Raw genomic sequence first — 24,388 nt, 5'->3', positions numbered from 1 at the left:
TGTATTTGCAGAAGAAAGAGGCTTCAGAGCACAACATAATGACCTTGCATGTGTCCTTTGAAAAATGAAAACACATTAAAACAAAACAAAAAAAAACCACATTATTCAAATGTTAGGTAATATAATTTCTAATAACACACCAGCCTTTGTAGCAAAGAACCTTCAGAGCACAACATAATGACCTTGCATGTGTCCTTTGAAAAATGAAAACACATTAAAACAAAACAAAAAAAAAACACATTATTCAAATGTTAGGTAATATAATTTCTAATAACACACCAGCCTTTGTAGCAAAGAATTTGGCTATGTATGAGAATCATTCCTTTCAAGATAATAAGCTTCATTCCAAAACAGAGCCTAGAGTCTCTAAGCCTAGAGCCTATGGAATGCTGATAAACTCAAACAGCAATACAATCTCATTCCTCACCCAAAGAATGTGAGATCCAAGTTCAAGTTTAGTCCATGTGGGCAATGAGTTAGCACAGATATATATGTTCTGCTAGAGTAAGTTTTAAAACTTGTTTTCAAATACAATCTTATTTAGAATGGATAGGTCAGATCTGCTCTACCTGAATCTCTTTTCCCTACTCTAATCCCAGCTACATTTCCCAGTAGTGATCTCCATGGAACAATGTGAAACCCACACTTCTGCAGGAACTACATATTAGGGTAGAAAAAAAGTGGGACCAATCAAGTAGGAGAACAGAACAAAATGACTCATTAGAATCAACAATTTCTTTTATTACATGAAAGCAAACAAAAGTTGTTGAGCAAAGTGTAATCCTGGTGCAATATAATAGCCCTGGCAAGATAATAGAGATAAATTCTGGATATTCCATACTGACTCATTACTGTGCATCTCGCTGCTAGTTGCCCTTAGATATTCTTAGATTAGAAGGTTCAATACCAAAATCTTACATGCTGGGCTATGAGCAGATGTGCTATATATAAATATAAAATTTTATATATATATAAAATTTCAATCATTGGGAGATGTCCAGAAATACTTTATCCAGGCCATTCTACCTTGGGTCTGAGATAAAAATAACTTAAGTCCCAGAAGAACAATCTGGAGAGGTGAGTGAATACATATTTTTTAAAGTTTAAGTATAAAAAAAATTAACTGCCATGTATTCTTTTTGTTCATTTTTAACAAGTTCAAAGATTTAAACATTGGTTCGTTTTTCCTCATAACTGCCCACAAACTAAAAATAATTCAATACTGTCAGGTCCAAGATTTAAGGCAATGATTTTCAAACTTTTTTAGGTAGCAGAACTCTTTCTACAAATTAAATCTTTCTTGATTTATGGGGTTGTTCCATATAAAAGTCCAGATACCATAGAATGCCCCCATACCCTGCCACTGTTTTATGACAGCTGCTGTGGAATGATGGGCTTTAGAATGCTATGCTGGTGAAGATGCACTTTACATGCCTATGTGGTAGAAGGGGCAGGTAGAAAGAGGGAGAGGAAGTATCACTGACATACAGTATAACCTAATACAAAAGTCCTATAGTGGACTCTATCTCTTATGAGAAAGGAAGAATTAAGAAGTCAACAGTTCAAGGCAGAAAGGGAATCGAATGTAATAACAATAGCTAAAATACACTGAGTACTTATATTTTAGGCTCTTTTTAGGCCTTGTCTCATTTATCTCTCCAGTAAGATGAGTTCAATAGGAAAGAAATGTCTTGAAGATCCAAAGGAAATCACTGCTAATTTTCACCAAACGGTTCTATAGTTTTTGTAAGGCAGTAACTTTACCATGATATTTCCTGAGATTTGTGTAGGAATGACTTAGTTAAAAAAGAAAAAAACTGAAGAGACTGTTTACCAAAAAAATCTGTAAATAAATACTGCTGATAATTAGTTCTGCTGCTTGATCATTTCAGTGGTTTAAACTTGTAGAACTGGCTCTGAAGAACAAAGCGAAGGAAAAATACACATAGAAGCAAATGGGAGGAGAACTGGAATTCTCCCAAAGAAAAATTCATATTTGAAGCTATCTCTTTTCTTTAGAAAGCACTCTAAGATAGCAGCAACTGATTACAAGATCTTAACTGCATGAATAACCCAGGGAGGACTACAACACAGAAGGCAGACACTGTAACAATGAGAATCATCAGTTCACATTCTACTTAAAGCAACTGGAAGCTCCAGCATAAGCTGGCAAACAAAGAACCAGATATTATTAAAAACAAACAAACCAAGACCACCCTAACCTGTCCACTGATACAAGGCCTCTGAAATTTCAGCTTTGGGAGAAACATAGTCTCCCTGTGATTACAATGGGGTCTGATAAAGTTTCCAAACGGCTAGCCTTAAAATATTTCAAGAAGTGGGCAGAAGTCAGAGGCAGCTCCTTCCCACTGCAATGTATTTCTAACACTGTTCAAAATAGCTGGCAACATGTTTCTGTTTTCTTGACAGAAGGCACTTACTGCTTGCTTGGCAAGAAAACCAATTCAGAGGGCTTAAATGCAGGGAGGCCAATCAAAATCCCTATTGCACCCTGCACAAGCACAACAAGCAACAAGCACAAACCTGTGACTCAGGTATTCCCCAGAAGCAAAGCTTTTAAAAGTCACTTCTCCCTTGAGCTTTTGACCAAGATGCACACAGATAATTGTATGAAGGGAAGAAGACCAGGACCTAGTGGTTAAAGTCAGCAACTACGAAGCCTTAGGCAAATTACTTAACTTCTTCATGCATTTCCTTGAATGTAAAATGGGAAAATATCTATTCCTTTTTCTCAGGAATGTGGCAAAGCTATAGAAGATAACTAACATGAAACCTCACAAAAAAGAAACAGCAACAAAAGTCTTAACTTCTTCATGCATTTCCTTGAATGTAAAATGGGAAAATATCTATTCCTTTTTCTCAGGAATGTGGGTGGCAAAGCTATAGAAGATAACTAACATGAAACCTCACAAAAAAGAAACAGCAACAAAAGTTCAATGTTGTAAAGATAGTAGGTATTATACAGTATTAAGAACATAGACCCTGGGGAAGGTCTACTATTATAAGCATCTACCACTTGCTGGCTGTATGATTTCAGGCAAATTACTTGACTTTCCATGCTCATCTGCAAAATGAAGACAATAATAATACTCAACTCATAGAGTTTTGTGAGGATTAAGCAACCTATATGTGAAGAACTTAGAATGGTACCTGACAAACAGTAAGTGCTATTTGAATTAGCTATTACTAACAGTATTTATACCTAAAATGTCCTATGTTTAAAACAGCTAAATCACTATAAAGTAACAAGCACTGCCAATCGGTGAATGCACACAGAGACCAGGCTAGACCTCTGATCTACTAACTGTTAAAACATGTAAGCATTGACAATAGGGACCAAGAAATACAATCTGAAAAATGGGGGTAGGGAGGAGAGGATCCATGCCTAGCTGAGAAATCTGGCTGAAATTAGCTTTCCAAATAGAGGGAGCGTAAATTTTACTAATGTGCAATCAATCCTGAGAAGTGTTGAAAACACAGACCTGAAATACAGGAAGAATTCATTATGCCTCTTGCTTGCCTGGGTTATGGGACAATAATGACTAGAAGACACCACACCCAGGATATTAGGACACCGAGAAACTAGGGAAAAAGAGTAGTCCACACATTTAGGAGAGATTTTCACAAATGAAAGGACATGGGGAAAGAGATGTCAGTAAGAGGGGAACTACAATAAGCAATAAGCATTTGCACTGAGATTTCACAACTTATGATAAAACAGGAGATTTCCAAGCTTAGTCTTCTGTATCTCCTTCTGAACCAAAAATTTCTAGTTATTCCAATAAAACATGAAAAGCAATGAAAGCAAGTGCTATTTAGGGATCCCAGAACTTTCTTATTTTTCTTCCTCAGACATTGCTTCACTTGCAAAATCTTTTTTGGGCCCATTCTGAAAGCTTTCTGGTATGACTGGAATGCAATTAATTATCCCTCCATTGTGTACTAGGCCTCTATAATGGACCATGCAAACCAATTTTATTAAACAAATTTCAGGAATCAAAGCAAAAGACTTGTTTGGGTGAGGAAAAGGGCTTGGTGGCATCAGCTGATATGCTAGATGCGTTCAGAATACAAAACCCACACACAGTCTGCTTCCTTCCGGTAGTTATAAGTGAGGGAACATAAAAGGAATGTTGTTAATGCTCAGTAATATTAAAAGTATAATAGTATAATGGAATGGTAGTAACACCCCTCTGAATTATGTACCATCTTTCATTGGAGACATTTACATTCTCTGACTAATCAGAGTCACCCTTGCTTTACTGGCAGGGAACACAAAGAATCAGGGAACAAGATTTCAAGGACCTGTTCAAGATTACATAGTGACTCAGAAGCAAGCCTGAGGTTGAATTTGCGTCCTGATTTCCACAAAATTTGTGTGTCTCTCTCTATTCTAGGTGTGCTGAAAAATTCCTTGCCATACCTTCCCGAGTCTCCTTGGGTTCCTAGTCCCCTCCACTGAGTGTTTTAGGAGAAACTGCTCACGGGCAATAAGCCCCTGGACATGGGTCATGCTACCAGAGGAGCTACTATAAGAACTCAGAACCATAACAAAGAATCTCTTTGTGGCACCAGCAAGTCATCCCCTTCATCTCCAAACCTCTCTAAAATGTTATCATCTTTTTAAAAGCACCCATGTAAACATCTTAAAGGTCACTATTGGGCAAGGGGGAAAGGATTATTATTTATGTTGTGTTAAAGCTACTTATGTATAAGAATTTAATAAGTGATGCTTCAGTTCTAGTTCAAATGAAAAACAGTGATTTATAGTGTTGTAAAAACTGTAGGAAGAGCACAAATAACTAAAGTATGTTATAGGTTTGAAAAGCTAACTGAACTAAAAATTGCTAATCAATCAATTACTTCTTTCTGATTGTTCCTTTTGTCCCCGCTTAATTACTGAAAGGGCCACAAGTGCACTGGGAGAAATTGCAAATCCTGCTTCTACAAAGAATGAAGAATGAAATTAAATACCAACCATTACTACAGTTTTCTAAATAACGTTGAGACATAAGAATGAAGACCTTGGATTAGGGCCTAAAAAATGACTCAGCAAGTCCCTTACATTGTTGAGCCATTACTGACATTAAAAATTTTGACTCTCAAAAGTTTGGTATTTTTGAACAGTATCTAAAAGGATCATATTTATGAAGCTGACCTTTTCGAGTATAGTAGTCTGGTGTTCTGGTAAGAAAGATACAAGTCAGGAAACAATACCATTTTAATAAAAGCTGATGTGTATGAGGAGAAATACTGAATGGTGATCTACACACCATCTTTAAGGGAATAACACAAGAGGTGAGAACAGAAAACATGAGTCACTGAGATTGAACAGAAAAGACTGACATAAAGGATTGAACAAATACAATTAATCTAGTGAATGCTAAAGTAGTTTGCTTTCAAGCTTTCCTCTTTTAGTTCAATCTGCGTCACTCTGACTTTCCTTAAAGTTGTGTGGGAGAAAAGAAGAGGAATGAGAATTTGCAAGGAAAACTGCTCAAGAAATGTGTAGAAAAAAAATTCTGAAACTAAAAGTTTTGGGGACTCTCTTGATCCCAGATCTGGTGTAACAAATACCCAGGCACCTCTTCCATGGACAGAAGAACTGAGTTCCCCTTCTAGTGACAGAGTACCAATTAATGCAACATGAAAACTTGATTTATAATTCAACAAGTATTCTACTTGCATTTTCTGCCTGGGATGTAGATTTAAGAGAAATAATGAAGATGTTGTTTGGGGAATATAGACTCCAACAGAGCATTATTGATCTACTGAATCATATTCAGTTCTACACTGAAATGAAAAGGAAGACTGGGGATTATTTTAAGTATGTAGTTCACTGAAAGCAGAAAGAGGGAAAAAAAGAAACTCAATGAAAGCCTAAACATCCACTTTTTTTTTTTTTTGTCCTTTTTGAGACCGGCCGCACCTCGCTCAGCCAGTGAGCACACCGGCCATCCCTATATAGGATCCGAACCCGTGGCGGGAGCGCTGCTGCGCTCCCAGTGCTGCACTATCCCGAGTGTGCCACGGGCTCGTCCCTAAACATCCACTTTTAACAGCCCTGTGGCATTCACCACTTAAGTTATTACAGAAGAGCTGACATAAACACTTAGAGGGCTAATTTAAGATTAGAATTCAGAAGTGCTAAAAATTAAACAGTTTTGAGAAACAAGAAATTCCCAATTTTGGCCTAAAAACCCTTGAAGAATTTCCATTCTTTTTCCCTACTATGGGAAATTTGGAGTAACAAATGAACATATAGTATCAGTAGGTGCTCCTGAAGTCCCAAGGCTCACACTGACTCCCTTTCCTTCTAAGGAGGCATGTGAGGGCCACCACTTACCTCAGTCAAATAAGAGATCCACAGTTCAAGGGATGGGATATTCCCAACTACTATTACATGATCAATATTTTCACCATCATCACAAAGCTTATTCAGTGTAGTCAAAAACCTACAACAGGGTAAGTTCAGCAACTTAATCACTAGGTTTTGAATTCCATGAAGGCAGGAAACATGTTTTATTCACCCGTATATTCCTAGCTCCCAACATAGTGTCATAACATAGTCTGTACTCAATAACATTTGATAAAATAAAGTGTTACCATGTAAAATGTCCGAGTCATCTTCAACAAAATCAATGTCTCTCAAGTCCCATTCTGCATAATTGTCAAACTCCTGTTTGGGGGAAAAAAAAAATCCCCACCCCAAACCCATCAGTTTTGATTAATGCCTTTACAGTAGCCATGCTTTAGAAGCAAACAGAAAATACTCAAATGCTTGTTAAAAAACACTAAATGGGATAAAAGGCCAGGATACTCCTACAAGTAACCGAAAGTTGTGGGAAAAATCTGAGAGGCTTTCAGGTAGTAGTGACAAAAAAAACTTAGAATAATGAAGCCAAAACTATTGTTCTAAAAATTAAAAATAGTCTGTTCACTCCTGAGAAAATCTAACTTTGATTACAGACCTTCAAATACTTAGGTAAGAAAACTGTTTGCAGTAATTCATCTACCTTTTATTACTTTTCAAGGGCTCTATTTATTCAATAATATTGCTTATAAAGTTCAACGGTAGATTTTTCATATTCCACTCAGTGAGTACATTCATAGGGATAATACCTACAGGGTAGCTCCACAATATCACCTGCCATGAATAAAATGCTAACCGGGGTGTGGCTAGCAAAATAGTTTATAGTTTGTTAAACTTTCAGTTTATCTCCAGGAGCACTGTAATTGTGGATTAGATGATAAATCAAAAGACTTGTGAATACATTCACATGGCTTGAATTCCATGGATGAGCAAGGAACATACAGTTTTTTATACATATTCATCATTCTTTATAAACTTATGGATACACTGCAGTAGTCAGCAAACTACTATCCATCCCACTGCCTGTTTTTGTACATAAAGTTTTATTGAAACACTGAAATACTCATTTGTTTATGTATTATCTATGCTGCTTTTGCACAATAACAGCAAAGTTTAGCTGCAACAGAAACTTTATGGCCTGAAAAACCTAAAATACTTACTATATAGCCTTTAATAGAAAAAGTTTGCCAGGCCCTGATATAGTATAACCTTGAAGCCCCCATGTATGGAACGAGAACTAGACTGAAGAAATTCTATACCTACTAATGAAGTAGGAGCCAGCACTGATGAACTTAAGAAACAGGTTCTTGGTCTGAAGAACTTTTACTGTTTCCACACATGAAAATGATTACAAAAGAGAAAAGACATTCAAATGGAAGAAAATGTAGCTGCCTCAAGGCACTACAAATTACAGTGCTTTGAAAAACTCCTTCTAGTAATATGGAGACTATGGGTAAGAGATATAAGCCTCATCAGAAACAAAAACAGGGCTGACTAGTTAGCTCAGTTGGTTAGGGCATGGTGCTGATAACACCAAGGTCAAGGGTTCGATCCCTGTACCAGCCAGCCACCAAAAAAAAAAAAGGTTTTCCTACCTTGTGCTAAAAACATGTTTCTCCTACCTCAATGAAATCTGCTCGAGCTGGCATGTACCCTGCCATGTCCCGAGAAAGCAAGGAGTCAAAGGTAGGTCGGGGAGGGTCATCTGTAGCTGAAAGAATTTAGAGTTTTTCTCAGTTAATAAAATATTGGCATGAAATAGTGACACAGAAATAGTCCTTATTTACACTATAGAATATTTTTGTTAGGAGAAAAACAGTATCTGAGAGAATAAAGAAAATTAAAAGGTTTTTATAAAGGGAAATGTGAAAAAGATAATAAGGTATTATGAAAACAGACTGATTTCTTAAAAAAGGAAACTAAGATTAAGGGAATCCTCTAAGTAAATATGGGGAAATTCCCTAATTTTTACTTTCCTAAAACTAAAGGAAATAAAGGACCTTTTCTTCTAATATTATAGAACATAAATATTTACCCTGTCAACCTCAGCTCTCTTGCCCCTTAGGGCCAAATTTCATCCAACTAAGAATCAAAAAAAGCTCACTGGATTTGGAAGTTAGCTGGAATCGAGTCCCAGCTCTAACATACAGTAGTCCTCTGAAGTTGCACAAATTTAACCTTTCAGAATCTGTTTCCCCATGAATAAAACAAAAGCACTTGCTCTGCCTATCTCACTGGGTTGCTATTGGGAACAAATGGTCTAATGCATTCTATAACCAAATGCTAACATCCAAAGTGCTATCCAAATAGGAGGTGTCACCAGCCTCTCAATTAGTCAGCTATAAAACTGTTTCCAGAGAGTATGAGAAAAGGGAATGTGGAAGGCAAAACATATCTCTTTATTTATGCTCTGGGAATCATTCATGAAAGAAATCCATTTATAATTCATCATGTTTTGGGTTACGTTTTATTAAAAGACCCATTGGCCCCACAGGCAAATGTGATTAAAAAGTTCACCATCACCGCCACAACCGAATGAACAAAATAACAAATTGCTTGACACTGGGACACTTAATGAGTAAAATACTGGACTTCTTAAGCAACTCTTATGTATGATCATAAACTCTCCAAAGGGATTGCAAAAAGGCTTGTACTCGCAACAGCATAAAAAGGTTGGTCTCTTTTCAACATCTTATCTTACAGACGCAAGCATTAAAGTTAACTGATATGTCCAAGGAACTCACAATGGGTGGAACTACATACTGGCTTCAGGAACCCTAATAAATCGAAAAGTCCAGTATAGAACTATAGTCCACTATAGGACTACAGTCCAGTTTAGAACTCTGACCCCTGGTATATATTCCCTCCTTGCCACATTATGGCCCTGACTCTCAATAGCTGCCATGCCAACTCCTCCTATCTTCCATAAGCTCCTTAGCTGTCCAAGTCATCAAACAACTTTTTATCTGCTACTGAAACAGGGCTCAAGAATGAGCTAAGTATCTCTTACCAAAATAGGGAGGCACTTACAGTGAAATGGAATGGCTGTGTCAGCAGTTTTTGCCTCCTCTGCCTGTTTCAGGTTCAGCAGCGTAGACGCAAACAGAGGGTTATTGATGAAATGCTTCATATAGTGCTTCTCGCATTCCTCCTTGGTCTTGGTACACATTTGATTGGCTACATCCTGCCTAGAGGAGTATGAGAAAAAGACAGAAGTAGTGCTCTCATTTATACACAATGGTAAAAGCATGGTTTGTTCTTTCCATATTTTAAGTCACATCCATATAACATCTGTAATCTGATACCTCCAAACTAATATCCTGGCAGTATCAGTAGAAAAATGAGACAAATATAAGCCTAGATTAGTGTCATCTGATGTTCCAAATCCTGCTATTCCAAGATATAAAACAGTATCTAAAAAGTCCTTTACTTTCTACCAAAAGAAAGGAAGATGACAAGAAAATTTGTAAATTCTCCTGTGAGCTAGGCTGTAGGGAAAGAATTTCTATAAATAATAAGCCACTTCTGAACACTCAAAATGTACATAAGTATAGTTTTATTTTTGCATAATGTTTTATAGTTCACAAAATACTTCACATGGACAAACATTTCCTTACTAGAGCTCCTATGATACACCAGGCACTAAGTTGAAAGATTCACAACACAGTTTAAGTTAATCCTAGTATTGGGCCAGCCCCATGGCACACTTGGGAGACTGCAGCGCTGGGAGCGCAGCAACGCTCCCGCCGCGGGTTCGGATCCTATATGGGAGTGGCCGGTGCGCTCGCTGGCTGAGCGCGGTGCGGGTGACACCACACCAAGGGTTGCGATCCCCTTACCGGTCACGAAAAAGACAAAAAAAAAATTTTTTTAATTTAAAAAAATAAGTTAATCCTAGTATTAACCTTGTGGTGTGGGTATTATTATTATCTCAGTTTCGCAGAAGAAAAAATGAGACCCAAAGAGACTAACAAATTTGCTCAAGAACACAAAGCTCATAAGTGACAAAGCCAGAATTTATACTCAAGACCTCTGACCCCTAGCCCAGGTGATAGGGAGGCAGAGGTGAAATCCCTCAAAGTCTGTTTCCCTGAAGCTCTCTCTTCCACAGCACTTCACTTACCCTTCGCCTAAGGCATCACTATGCTATGCTTTGTGTACTTCAGTCATTTGTATATTTATTTTGATTGCCATACTAGACAAGCTTCTGAGGGCAGGATGCATATCTTAATTCTTAGCTCCAGCCCCCTCACAACCGAGCTTAGGACCTTACCCACAGTGGGTAGAGAAGCAATAGTGTTTTCTGCGGTCTTTGCTAAGAGGAAAAGAGGACAGGGAGGATTAGCCCACTTCAGAGAGTTAGAACTGCAAGCAAAAAATGAAAAACTAGGCCAAAGATGACTAGCAAGCTCCTCGCAAGTGATCACTTTTCTACCTTCTTTGTTGTTCCCCATAGTACACAATATTTGATGATGCTTAACAAATGCTGAATGAATGAATACAAGCAAAATGTGAACTGAATTCAGGTCTCCTTTTCAGCATAGTATATTCTAATGAACACCAGGAAAGATTATATATACTAGCAAGTCAGGACAGGGAGGATCTAATTGAGAGTCCTTCATTAACCATTTTCACACCCTAAGCTTCAGATTCTTTGCGAAAAAAATATATTTAATAACACTGCTCAGTCATGGACCGCTGAACATCCCATATCCTGTGAAGCATTTCAGCCCTGGAAAATAATAGGCAGAGGGGAAGAAAACTTGTCTCTAATCACAGGTCAATAGGAAAACAACACATGCTTTCCTCTTCCTGAGGCTCCTCCCTTTACATTTCAACAGTAGCTTCTCCTCTGAGTCCACTAGGGCAAGGTAATTCTTAATACCAAGCTCTTACCAATTTCCAAAGCCACAGTCCATCACAGCTTCTAAAAGGGCCATTTCTTCTTGAGCAGTCCAGCTGGGATCAAGAACCGGAAAATCTGAGGTCTAAGAAGAAAAAAGTTTTGCCTGAGAATAGAGATAGAAATAAAAGCTAGGAACACCAACTGTAGTACTAGTTTATACTTGAATGTCATCCTCACGGTATTGAGAAGCACCTAAAATTTACTTTTATGAGTAGCCTACCTCTCCCACCCCTATTTCCTCCACTAGCTACAAGTGTACAATAAATATTATCACTCATAAATGCCATGTAACTCATGCAGAAATATATATTTTTGGAAATATATATATTTCCCATTGGAAAGTGGGATTTTTGGCTTGGGAAAAAGAAAAGATATAGATGTAAGATCTATAAAGTTATATAAAAGACTTGTAGTCTTGTATTTGAATTGAAAGTTCTAGTAGAAACTCATGATGTATTTTACTTTAAAAGAAAAATAATTTCAACAGTGTTCATTAAAAAGGTTTAGAAATGATGACCAACCTAGTAACAATGAGTGCTTCTAGTGCCCAGTTTGCAGTCTTCAGATGCTATTCTCACTAAAAGGAATCACGACTCCTTAGAGAAAGGCTGATTCCAGGTCTGGGTCAGGAAATGGACAAGATCAGGCCGGAACAGTCTGTCATACTGGGAAGCAAAGAAGCTCTCAAGGACTATAAGGGTCATGTCAAAAGGATTCAGAAGCCAAATTGTAGAGGCTCCTGCTAACCAAAAATGGAATATTTTGGGCATCAATAAGGATAAATACAAAGGGTTGAAACTTCTTAAATATTTTAAGTATCTGGAGGATGCTAGGGAACCAACTCATATTTTCAAAACTAATAAAGAAAAATAATCAACATTTATCCTTCCTTTCCTGCACAAACTTTACCCAGGGTCACCAAATAGTTAATAATGAGAAGTTTATTTATTTATTTACTTATTTATTTTTGTCCTTTTTGAGACTGGCCGCACCGCGCTCAGCCAGTGAGCGCTGTGAGCGCACCGGTCATCCCTAAATAGGATCTGAACCCGCGGCGAGAGCGCTGCCGCGCTCCCAGCGCCGCACCCTCCCAAGTGCACCACGGGCTCGGCCCATGAGAAGTTTATTTATTTATTTACTTATTTATTTTTGTCCTTTTTGAGACTGGCCGCACCGCGCTCAGCCAGTGAGCGCTGTGAGCGCACCGGTCATCCCTAAATAGGATCTGAACCCGCGGCGAGAGCGCTGCCGCGCTCCCAGCGCCGCACCCTCCCAAGTGCGCCACGGGCTCGGCCCATGAGAAGTTTATTTTTATAGTATTCTAACTCATAAACTAAAAGGGGTGATAGAATTAAAAGACTGCTATTTTGCAATCCCTGATGAATTAACAGATCCAGACAATGATCATAAATGAATCTGATGTAGCCACTAAACCTAACTACCAATTTACAAGAAACACAGAAGACAGAGGAACACATTAATCAGCAAAATCCAGATGGTAATAACATCTATAAGACAATCAACTCAGTTTTTAAAAATTAAACAAATTATAAGAAATGAGAGAGAAGAGCTTTTAGATTACTGAACGTGTGGAGGTGCTTGGAGGGTGGTGTATCCAGAGAGGACATGGAAGCTCTGCGCCCCTTCCCATATACATTACCCTACACTTCTATCACGTCTGGCTGTTCATCATTTAACATCACTAGTGTTAAGTCATGCTGACACCATGTACCCCCTGATATGACACAATGAGAAGGCACTTCACCTCTGTGGTCTTCCTGTTAAACACCAATAACCCAAATCTAATCATGATGAAACATCAGACATGGACATTCTAAAGAACACTCTGAACTGCCACAATCATAAATAACAAGGAAAACCTAAGAAACTGTCACAGATTGGAGGAAAATAAGGAAACACAACAACTAAATGTAATGTGGAATTCTTAACTGGACTATGGAACAGAAAAGGACATTAGTGGAAAAGCTGAACAAATATGAATAAAGTCTATAGTTTAGTTATTAGTATTGAAAATAAATAAATAAATAAATAGTTACTAGTATTGTAGCAATGTTCATTTCTTAGTTTTGACAAATTTACACCGTAATGAAAGGTGTTAACATTTGGGTAAGTAGGATGAAGGGGTATATGGGAGCTCTATGTACTATATTTGCAACTTCCCTGTAAATCTAAAATTATTAAAAAAAAAATTTTTTTTAAATCAACAAAAATAAAAAATAAGACCAAAAATAAAATAAAAGAAACAAGAGAGAGAAAAAGGGAGAACTCACATAGAAGACATATATGAAGCAACCAACTGAAAAATTGGAATGTATAGACCTTATTTGTATCTCAATTAAAACAAACTGCAAAAATGTAAAAGAAGGAAATTATGATACCATGCACCACATCCACTGAAACAGCTAAAATGAATAAGATGGACAATGCCAAATGCTGACAAACATGTGAAGGAATAAGAACTCTCATACATTGCTGACAGAGGTGCAAAATGATACAACCACTCTGGAAAACTTTTCAAACATTTCTTTAAAAGTTAAACTATCGAGGGTTCCAGTCAAGATGGCGGAATAGACAGTTCCCAGCGTCAGTCTCTCCCACAAATCCACAATTTAGAACTATGAAAATGTAACACCAGCCAAGCTGGGGCTGTTGGAGCTCAGGGGAAGAAGAGGAGAGACCCACAGAGTTCATGAAGGCAGGAGAAACCACTAAGAGAGAAAGAAAAAACTGCTCTGAGGGTTTTGGGCTGCGGCTGCTTTAAGGATGGAACTGATGAGCGCATTGAGCAGTTTCCTTCAGATGCCACAGCTGTGCCCTTCAGATGGAAAGGCAGGAGAAACCACTAAGAGAGAAAGAAAAAACTGCTCTGAGGGTTTTGGGCTGCGGCTGCTTTAAGGCTGGAACTGATGAGCGCATTGAGCAGTTTCCTTCAGATGCCACAGCTGTGCCCTTCAGATGGAGTTGGTTGGAGGCAGCAGGGGAGAAGATGGCCTTGGCATCCCCCAGGACAGCAAGACCACTAACAGGGTTCCCGTTGACCCATGCAGATTCGAGGAGCCAGAACAACTGAAAAAAGGGAGCCATTCAGAGGCCAGTGAGTCAACACAAGGGACTGGCACAGGGCCTGTCCCATGGGACGTGTTTGCTGCACGGGCGGTGGGGGAGAGGGGCCCACCGGGAGAACAGTGTGACACAGCAAGGACAGCCGACCTGCCCCCAATCAGCGCAGGACCACTCAGAGGAGACTGGTCAGGAGTGCAGAATTACATTGAGCATGGTTTGATGAAAAAACTCAGGTCCAGATCAAAGTTTATATACAACCCAGATCCACCAGGTCTGTGGAGAGCCAGCAGTACCTAAAAGGTCAACCATTAAACCCTGAGCTACATTAAAAGCCTTTCCTAGGGAAACAGCAGTAAAGCAGCAATTTAGCTCAACCACATAGCTCAAGTACTGGTTCTCACAGGAAGTTCCTCTGTTTTAGAAGTAAGCAAAGGACAACAAATTAGTTCCGGCCCAGGTGCACCACCACCGCCTTGGGGCCTGCCTGGGAACTGGAGGCTTGGATCCAGGGACTGGACCTCCCTCCCACAACCAGGCACACCATGCCAGCACCTAGGGGCCCACCTGGTGACCCGAGGAATGGAGCCAGGGACTGGACCCCACTCCCACATCCAGGCACACTGCCAGCACCTCAGGGCTCCACCCGGGGGCCCAGAGTATGGACCTGGGGACTGGACCCCCCCCTCCCACAACAAGGCACACCATGCCAGCACTTCGGGGCCCACTTGGGGACCTGAGGTATGGAGCCAGGGACCAGACCCAAATCTCACATCCAGGCACACTGTGCCAGTGCCTCAGGACCCGCCTGGTGACCCGAGGCATGGAGCCGGCAACCTGACACTCCCCACAACCAGGCACACCGCCAGCACCAAGGAGCAGGCCAAAAACACTGCCTCCATGTGGGTGGCCCACCACAGCCACCACAATAACCATGGCTGCCATGAAATTCTACACAACCTAGGTGCACCAAGTCTCTGAAGAGCTGGAAGTACTTATAAGGTTAACCATTAAACCCTGAGCTGCACAAAAAGCCTTCCCTAGAGAAACAGCAGCAAAGAAGTGATTTAGCTCAACCACACAGCTCAAGTACTGGTTCCCACAGGAAGTTCCCCCGTGTTAGAAGTAAGCAAAGGACGAAAAATTAGTTCCAGCGCAGGCACACCACCAGCATCTTGGGGCCCACCAGGGGACATGAGGTATGGAGCTAGGGACCGAATCCCACTCCCGTATCCAAGCACACTGCCAGCACCTCGGCCCCCACCCAGGGGGCCCAGGGCATGAAGCTAAGGACTGGACCTCCCGCCCACAAACACGCACACCATGCCCATGCCTCAGGGCCTCACCTGGGGGCCCGGAGCATGGATCCAGGGACTGGAAACCCCTCCCACAGCCAGACACCCCATGCCAGCACCTTGGGGCCTGCCCAGTGACCTGAGGTATGGAGCTGAGGACCTGATCCCCCTCCCACAACCAGGCACACCATGCCAGTACCTCAGGGCCTACCTGGGGACCCAAGACATGGAGAAGGGGACCAGACCCTCCTCCTACAACAAGGCACACCATGCCAGCACTTCGGGGCCCACTTGGGGACCTGAGGTATGGAGCCAGGGACCAGACCCAAATCTCACATCCAGGCACACTGTGCCAGTGCCTCAGGACCCGCCTGGTGACCCGAGGCATGGAGCCGGCAACCTGACACTCCCCACAACCAGGCACACCGCCAGCACCAAGGAGCAGGCCAAAAACACTGCCTCCATGTGGGTGGCCCACCACAGCCACCACAATAACCATGGCTACCATGAAAGCGGCTAGATGCCACAACCACCACGCAGATGGTCCGCCAACCACTGGAGTGCACTGACACAAGGAGAGTCACCAGCAGAGATAAAGAAAAGAAGACGATGTCTCTCTCCACAAAGCCCATTTCAGAGTGACAAAAGAAGCATCTGCTCTATGATAATATTGGGGGACCTGATCACACCTCTTAGCATTGGACAGATCATCTAGGCAACAAATCAACAGAGTAACCATTATTTTTCAGGAGAGAAGAAATCTAGAGTAATTAGAGTGGGGGGATGAGGGGAAGATGAACATATACAAAAACAAAAAAAATTGGGTTACTATAAAAAAAAAACTCTTAAAATACAACTGCTTTAATACAAAAAGAAAAAAAAAAGCATAGAATATAGAAGAGCCAAGGATCATGAGAAAAAAAAAAAAATCACATACACACAAATACATCAGCAGAGGTCTTACAGTAAGCTCCAGCATACACAACAAAAATAAATTTGACTTGCTTTGGTTAAAGTCTGGGGGTGGTCCCAAATCAGCATTCACTTGACTTCCCTTCTACCACAGCAAAACTAGAGAAATTTCCAAAATGATGCTCTGTGTTTCCATGATTGCTATATTCATCATCACTCTAATGCCCTTGTATACATAATTAAGTTTAATTAAGTCATACACAAGGTACATACACAAGGGGGATGAGGAGAGGTTGGACAAGGGGCATAAAGAATAATACGATTTGTAACAATATATATGCTAGTAATATTGATTTGATCAACATATCTCAATGATGAACCCCAAAACTATGCATAATCAATTTTGATTCAATTAAAAAAATTATTTTTATTTATTTATTATTTTTTTTAAAAAGATGACCCGTAAAGGGATCTTAACCCTTGACTTGGTGTTGTCAGCACCATGCTCTCCCAAGTGAGCTAACCAGCCATCCCTATATAGGGATCCGAACCTGCGGCCTTGGTGTTATCAGCACCACACTCTCCCAAGTGAGCCACGGGCCAGCCCTTTCAGTAAAAAATTTTTTTAAATAGTTAAACTATCATTTACTCTAAAACATGGCAAGTCCACTTCTGTATATTTATCCCAGAAAAATGAAAATATATGAACATAGAAAGCCATATACAAGAATGTTCATAGCAGCTTTATTCATAATAACCAAAAATTGGGCAAGGCCCAGGTGTTCATCAAAAGGAGAATGGATAAACAAACTATACTATATTCACACAATGGAATATTACTCAGTAATTAAGAGGAATGATCAGTGGTAAATGTGCTACTGATATATATAACATGAATAAATCTCAAAAACATGCTGAAAGAAAGAAACCAAGAACAAAAGAGTACCTACATTATATGATTCCATTTATATGCAGTTCTAGAATATGTAACACTGGTCTGCAATGATAAAAATCAGAACAGTGATTGCTTCAGGGAAGGAAAAGGGGGCAGGGTTTTAAAAATAAAGCCTTTATGAGATGATTGAGAAAATGTAAAGAGTGACTAGAACTACTTAGAGACCTAAAGAAACAAAGATGAAATGATATAATGTCTGAGGGATCTGCTTCAAAATAATCTAGAGGGGAAAGGGTTTAGATGAAACAAGATTGGACATGAGTTGATAATTTTAAGAGCTGGTGATGGGTATATGGAAATTTATACTATGTGTGGTAGCTGGTTACAATGGTGGTCCCTGATGAACTTCTAGAATTCAAATCCTTGTGTGGTCCCTTCCCATCTAATATGGGTTGGACCTGTGACTTGCTCACAAAGGCCTGGCAGTTTCCACTTTTGTGCTCCCAAGCCACCAAGTAAAAACTCTAGCCTTCTTGTTGGAAAGACCATGTAAAGAGGCCACATAGAGAGGGAGTGGCCCTAAGACTACCTGGCAAAGAACCAAGGCCACAGGCAGTTAAGTTTCAGCTAACCCCCAATCAATTTGAGCCATCCTAATGAGGTGCTAGAGGTGTGTGAAAAAAGCCTCCTGGACTTCCATCCCAAGCACATCATATGGAACCCAGAGCCACCCTTACTGTACCTAATCTGAATTCCTGACTCTCCTGTGGGAGATAATAGAATGTCTATCACTTTAAGCCATGAAGTTCTGAGGTAGCTGTTACGCAGCAATAGATAACTGAACACCACTCTCCCTAGTGTATGTTTGAAATTTTCTATAATAGAAAGTAAAAAAAAAGAAAGTGACACAGAATTTCTTCAGACTACACAGGCATTTAGAAATTGTTACATCTTTTGTCAGTGACCCCCCCAAAATATCTGTCATAATTTGTAAAACTACACTACCAATAAGCAACACATTTTTATCTGAGCACATACTACGAATATGCCTAGCACATGAGGTATTATGAAATCCAAGAGAGAAATTTCAGTCTACATCTGTATTAAATTCATAATAATCACTCTTAATCTGGCAAGTACCATAAAGACATGTAAATACAACAACTCACACATTAGTTGAAGAGCCCATGTTATTTTTAAAACTGTATTTTGGAATTTTTTTTTTTTTTTTTTTTTTTAATAAGATGACTAGTAAGGGGATCTTTAACCCTTGACTTGGTGTTGTCAGCACCACGCTCTCCCAAGTGAGCTAACCAGTCATCCCTATATAGGGATCTGAACCCATGGCCTCGGTATTATCAGCACTGCACTCTCCCAAGTGAGCTAACCAGTCATCCCTATATAGGGATCTGAACCCATGGCCTCGGTATTATCAGCACTGCACTCTCCCAAGTGAGCTAACCAGTCATCCCTATATAGGGATCTGAACCCATGGCCTCGGTATTATCAGCACTGCACTCTCCCAAGTGAGCTAACCAGTCATCCCTATATAGGGATCTGAACCCATGGCCTCGGTATTATCAGCACTGCACTCTCCCAAGTGAGCCACGGGCCAGCCCTTATTTTGGAATATTAATTACCCCTCACCAACTTTACTGTGAGATAAACAATAAAAATGTTCCATACCATGAAAAAAAAAAAAAAGACATAATGCAGTTTTTACTTAAAGTTGAATCAGTGTTATTCAACTCCTGGACCCAATCTCATCCCTACTGAACTAGAATCTCTAACATAGCAAGGCCTAGAAATCTATATTTATAAGCTTCCAGGTGATTCTTATGCACTAAAGTTTAAGACTCACTGGTATAAAAGGGTGTGGCAGAAAGAGCTGCCTTAACTTGTTCAAGGTTCTGAGAATTACAAGACAAAAATAGGCATAGAACTCAGAAATCTTGATTAATGCACCACCCACCACAGCATGAGTAACTCCCAGAAATACAGCACTGTGAGATGACACAAGTACTGAAAAACATTTAAAGTTATCTGGGGCTTAATATACAAAAAAATCAAGTTTTCAGTGGCTTCATGTGTAGAAAGCCAAAATCTGGTCATCATTCCTGTACAAGGAAAGATCCCCTGGGAATAGGTAAGATTGGCCAAAAAAAGGAAAAGAGTATTAGTAACCCCCCAAAGCTCCCCAAAGTAAATGACAGAACTCTGAAATGTGTTTGTATGGGTGTTGAGTATGTGAGAAAAGGATGATGTAATCAGAATTAAGTGAACTTGGAGTGAAATTTAGTCAGTGCTTTCAGCATTATGCAGATGACATGGTTCCCAGAATAACTTAAGAAAGCTCACGATCAGCTTTCCTACAGTGGATAAGCATGACTATCAACCTACCCAAGCTATACTGAATTATCCCTTAAGGAATTATTTCACAATTTAAATGAACAAATTTGTATTCTGGCTCAAGGCATTCTTGTGTGAATTTGTGAAGAATAAACCAGTTTTCTAAAGATCTGATAACCTTGGTGAAATGAACTCAAAGCCATAGCTAGTTTCACCACATTCTCCCAATCCCTCACTCATTTTGCAATTAACAAAAGGGGAAAAAATGTTTTACTCCAAGTCTTAAAATTAATGAAGACACTGTTGAAAAGACTAAAGGCATTTAGAGAGGGGTAGGGGAAGACTAGCCAGATGGCTCCCAAGAACTCTTACTAAGTAGCTTTTCTTTAATTCATTATGGTCTAGAATCTCTCAGTATTATAGGCCCAGAAAATCATTCTAACAGGACCCCACAAATGATCAGACTCAGAGATACTAATTCACCCTTTCTTAACTTTTAAGAGACTGAAGTCAATACACTACAGTGCTGTGATAGGTAGAATTCTAAAGATGTTCCTCTGTTCTCCCAAGATTCCTGTCCCCCATTTATTCAATCAAACACTAACTAGGTACTTCTATAAAGGGACTTTGCGGATGGAATTAAAGTTAATTATCAGCTGACAAAGTAGGGAGACGATCCTGGAGTATCCAGGTGGACATAATGTAATCACACGAGCCCTTCAAAATAGGAAAGACAAAAGAGTCGGATTCAGTGCAGGAGAGATGAAGCTGGAAAGATCCGAACGATTCCAAGCACTTCATCAGCAACACTCAACGACTACCTGCACTGCTGGCTTTGAAAATGGAGAAAGGGGGCCAGGAGCCAAGGAACGCAGGCAGCCTCTAGAAGCTGAGAACAAGCCCTTGCCAACAGTCAGTAAAGAAACAGTAGAACAGTGAATTCTGCCAACCTGAATGAGCCTGGAAGTGGATTTTCCCCCACGGCCTCCAGATAAGAACCCAAGCCAACCAACATCTTGAATTCAGCCTATGGTACCTGGAGCAAACCAGCTCAGCCTAATGGTCTTCTGACCTCCAGAACTTTGAGATAATAAATTCATGTTATCTTAAGCCATTTAATTTTTGGTAATGTTACAACAGCAATAGCAAAACTAATATAGTGCCAACTGATTAATCTACAATGTAAAACTATTATGTCAAGCCAGCCAGCATTCTTTCCTGTAAGAAAAACTACATGGGAGGCCAAATGTCAAAACTGCCTGGTGAACTAGGAATTTAGTTATATGCTTAGTTTCGTCAGTTATCGGAGCATATTATCTTGACAAAGGTATATATACCTGTCAAGCAGACCAGATATCCACTTTGGCTTATTAAACACCCACTCCCCTGGCCAGGGGTTGGAAGAACTCATTCCTTTACAAATGGCAATACAATCAATCAAATTACAGCCAAGGTGTGCATGTGTGTTTTGTTTTTTGTTTGTTATGGTGGGTAGTTAGTACAGGAAGCAAACCCTGGACCTTGGTTTTATCAGTATCATGCTCTAACCAACTGAGCTAACTGGCCAGCCCTACCGTCAAGTTTTATTCTGGCCTATAAACTAGTCTGCCTCTTCAAAGTGATTTTATGCATTAATTCATTCACTCTGTGTTCATCTTATAACTTACCTCTCAGAGGGTAACTAATTCTCCAACGCAGGGGGATGGAGTGTCAAACAAACTTTACTGTTAGCACACAGTAACAACATATTGGTTATATGTTTATCAGTGAACTTAAAAAGCAGCGTACCTCTTATCATCAAATCAGAGAATCTCAAAGTACTTCCTTTAAATACTTTCTAAAGGTCAAAGGCTCAGATCCCTGAACCAGCCAGCCACCAAAAAAAAAAAAAAAGAAAAAAAACCCTTCTAAATCTGAAACAAATGTGAATACATAAAACTATTTTTGTACTTAAATACCTTAGTATTAGTAGATCTACAAAACCATGAAAAACTTAAAATGATTACCAAATTCAGAAGAGACGAAAAAAGAAAAAAGATACTTGGAGATGAAGAAAAAAAAATTCCCAAATACTTGAAAAATTCATGCAAATTCCCAGCAACTTCATCATTACCATTATTTCATAAGTATGATCACTCTGATGTTTCTTGTATTCAAATCCTCGAGTGAAACACTGCAAAGAAAGAAAAATTAAGTTACCAAAAAGCTACTTTTTAAATGCTTTCTTTAAAGATAGAAGATGGTTTGTGAATACTCTAGTGAAGAGTTCAAGAAGATTCATTTAATCTTGCCTACAACTGCAACAGAATGGTATACTGTATTCATGATCACAGCTTTTCAGTGGCTCTCACAGAATAAATCAGTCTGAAAAAAAATAACTTCTTCCTAGGACAACTCCTCCTTGGATAAGAGCATAAACCCTGCAATCAGACTGCCTAAATTTGAATACTGGCCCCATACTTACCATATTTCAGTATTCTAAAACAAATTTTTTCATATTTTAAAAGTCCGAAATCAGGATTCATCGTATAACTGAAAGTGTATCACAAGTTTCACCAGCCATTTTTACATCTCTGAAACTCGAATGCTGCTATTTTACATTTCTGAAATTGGAATGCTTCTTATAATCAATAGTGTCTTAAATCTAATAAAATGTTATTTGCTGTGTGACCTTGCACAAGTTACTTAATCTCTCTTTACCTAAGTTTCTTCATCTATAAAAGGGGATACTAATCATATTTAATTCATAGAATTGTGATGATTTAAGGGTTAATTCATGTAAAGTATTTAAAATAGTGCCTGGCACAGAGTTAGCACTTGTAATTAGTATTATTACCGCCAACATCACCCACAGAATGGTTTGTCCCATTTTTTGTCACCTGTACAGAGATCATTCATTAATAAGTCAAACAGTGTCATCAAAAGGAATAATCCTCCACTTTTTTCCTATAATCCCAATACTTTAAATCTACTTGCAAAAACAGTGTTAAACATCAGGTTGATACAGATGTAGAACAGTCTGTCTCATCTGCTGTTTCCCAACTTTTCACTGGTAAAATGTGTCATGGATGATTGACAGGAAACTAGATTTAACAAGGTATGATCCTCCTGAGCAATCACAATAATTTCTGAATTACTATATCCATAAAACTAGGCCAGGACAGGCAAGCCTCTCCTTAATGAGTTACCTGCAAGCAAAGAAGAAAAGGAGGTGGGCCACATTCAGCACACTTGATGTAAGGCTCCATGAGGTAGGAGGAGCAGCCTCGGCAAGGGGGTTTATCAGAGGGATCATCTAGAAGAAAAAGAAAACAAATACTCTAGCTTCAAAACACCTTATGATTATCTTAAGTGCAAAAAGGTGAAAATCTGCAAATAACTACATAGGTAGTGAGTGAGCTGTGTTGAAAGGTTCATGGAGAAAAGATGAGCTCATTCCAAATAAGAAAAAGTTATGCTCCTTTTTATTTAAAGGCAGCTTTGTTCCTTCCTACAGTGTACCCACTACTTCACACAGCCTGTAAGTAGATTTGGCCCCTGTAGAGAAATCTACAAACACAAGTTTTAAACTGGAAAATTCAGGGGCCAGCCTGTGGCTCACTTAGGAGTGTGGTGCTGATAACACCAAGGCCGCAGGCCTATATAGGGATGACTGGTTAGCTCACATGGGATAGCATGGTGCTGACAACACCAAGTCAAGGGTTAAGATCCACTTACCAGTCATCTTTTAAAAATAAATAAATAAATAAACTAGAAAATTCATAATACTGGTAAATTACTTTTCCAGGAGGAAAAATGGACACATACCTATGCAACACATATCATATAAAGCAAATCTCACAAAACGTTAATTCCTGAATCTAAGTAGCAGGCATACAGGTAATCACTGTACTGTTCTCTCACCTTTTCTATAAGTTTGAAAATTTTCACAATAAAAAGTTGAGGGGAAAAAAAACTTTAAAAAAATATTTATATATAAATATATAAAATGGGAAACACTACTTTATATACTAGAGTTGGGATTTAAACCAAGGAAAGCTCCCTCCCTTTCTCCTGCAGTAAGCACAGAACATAGCAAACTTTGTTCCAGTTCCAATGATAGATAGCATTGGAAATATTAAGGCAAGGAGTACAATCCAAACTCTTATGTCATAAAAATGCAGATATGTGTCCCCAGTTGCCCCAAAATCTGCCTCTCTACAGGCAGGGCAACCTAGCAAAATTGTTCACTGTGATCAACAGCAGTAGTCTAAAAGAACAAAGGCTTTGAAAATAGATGAAGGGATTTAATTTGTTTAGCCTGAGGCAGGATTCCTCACATTCTGTAATAGCATTTTCCTCAAAGTTCCAGAAACACTCTTCAAGGCACCTTTCTCTCCTCCAAGTGATGATTATTGTTCCTTTCATTTGTTTTAAAATTAAAACAGGGAGGAAAATGACAGAACAAAGAAATGTACTCCTCCTGGGGCTGGCCAGTTAGCTCAGCTGGTTAGAGCACGGTTATAACACCAAGGTCAAGGGTTAGGATCCCCTTACCGGCCAGCCACAACAAAAAC

The 24,388-nt window shown here is 39.4% G+C and overlaps 1 protein-coding gene across 4 annotated transcripts in view; it reads right to left on the bottom strand.

The window, feature by feature from the left end:
* TADA2A (transcriptional adaptor 2A) overlaps positions 1 to 24,388 on the bottom strand; it is a 57,279-nt gene that overhangs the window by 20,274 nt on the left and 12,617 nt on the right. For 2 of the 4 annotated variants that reach the window (XM_008568059.1, XM_008568061.1), the window contains exons 2-7: positions 23,021 to 23,127; positions 21,946 to 22,005; positions 11,291 to 11,382; positions 9,425 to 9,582; positions 8,017 to 8,105; positions 6,628 to 6,700 (exon numbers count right to left, since the gene is read on the bottom strand). In XM_008568059.1, the coding sequence (XP_008566281.1) occupies positions 6,628 to 6,700; positions 8,017 to 8,105; positions 9,425 to 9,582; positions 11,291 to 11,382; positions 21,946 to 22,005; positions 23,021 to 23,127 (579 nt within the window). The remainder of the gene's footprint in view (positions 1 to 6,627; positions 6,701 to 8,016; positions 8,106 to 9,424; positions 9,583 to 11,290; positions 11,383 to 21,945; positions 22,006 to 23,020; positions 23,128 to 24,388) is intronic. The other 2 variants (XM_008568060.1, XM_008568062.1) reach the window with 2 other exon arrangements.

The sequence above is a fragment of the Galeopterus variegatus genome, unplaced genomic scaffold (genome assembly GCF_000696425.1).
Source record: "Galeopterus variegatus unplaced genomic scaffold, G_variegatus-3.0.2 Scaffold372, whole genome shotgun sequence".
In the NCBI taxonomy this organism is placed as follows: domain Eukaryota; kingdom Metazoa; phylum Chordata; class Mammalia; order Dermoptera; family Cynocephalidae; genus Galeopterus; species Galeopterus variegatus.
Note: the sequence above shows the minus strand (reverse complement) of the source record. Positions and strands in the feature narration are given on the sequence as shown.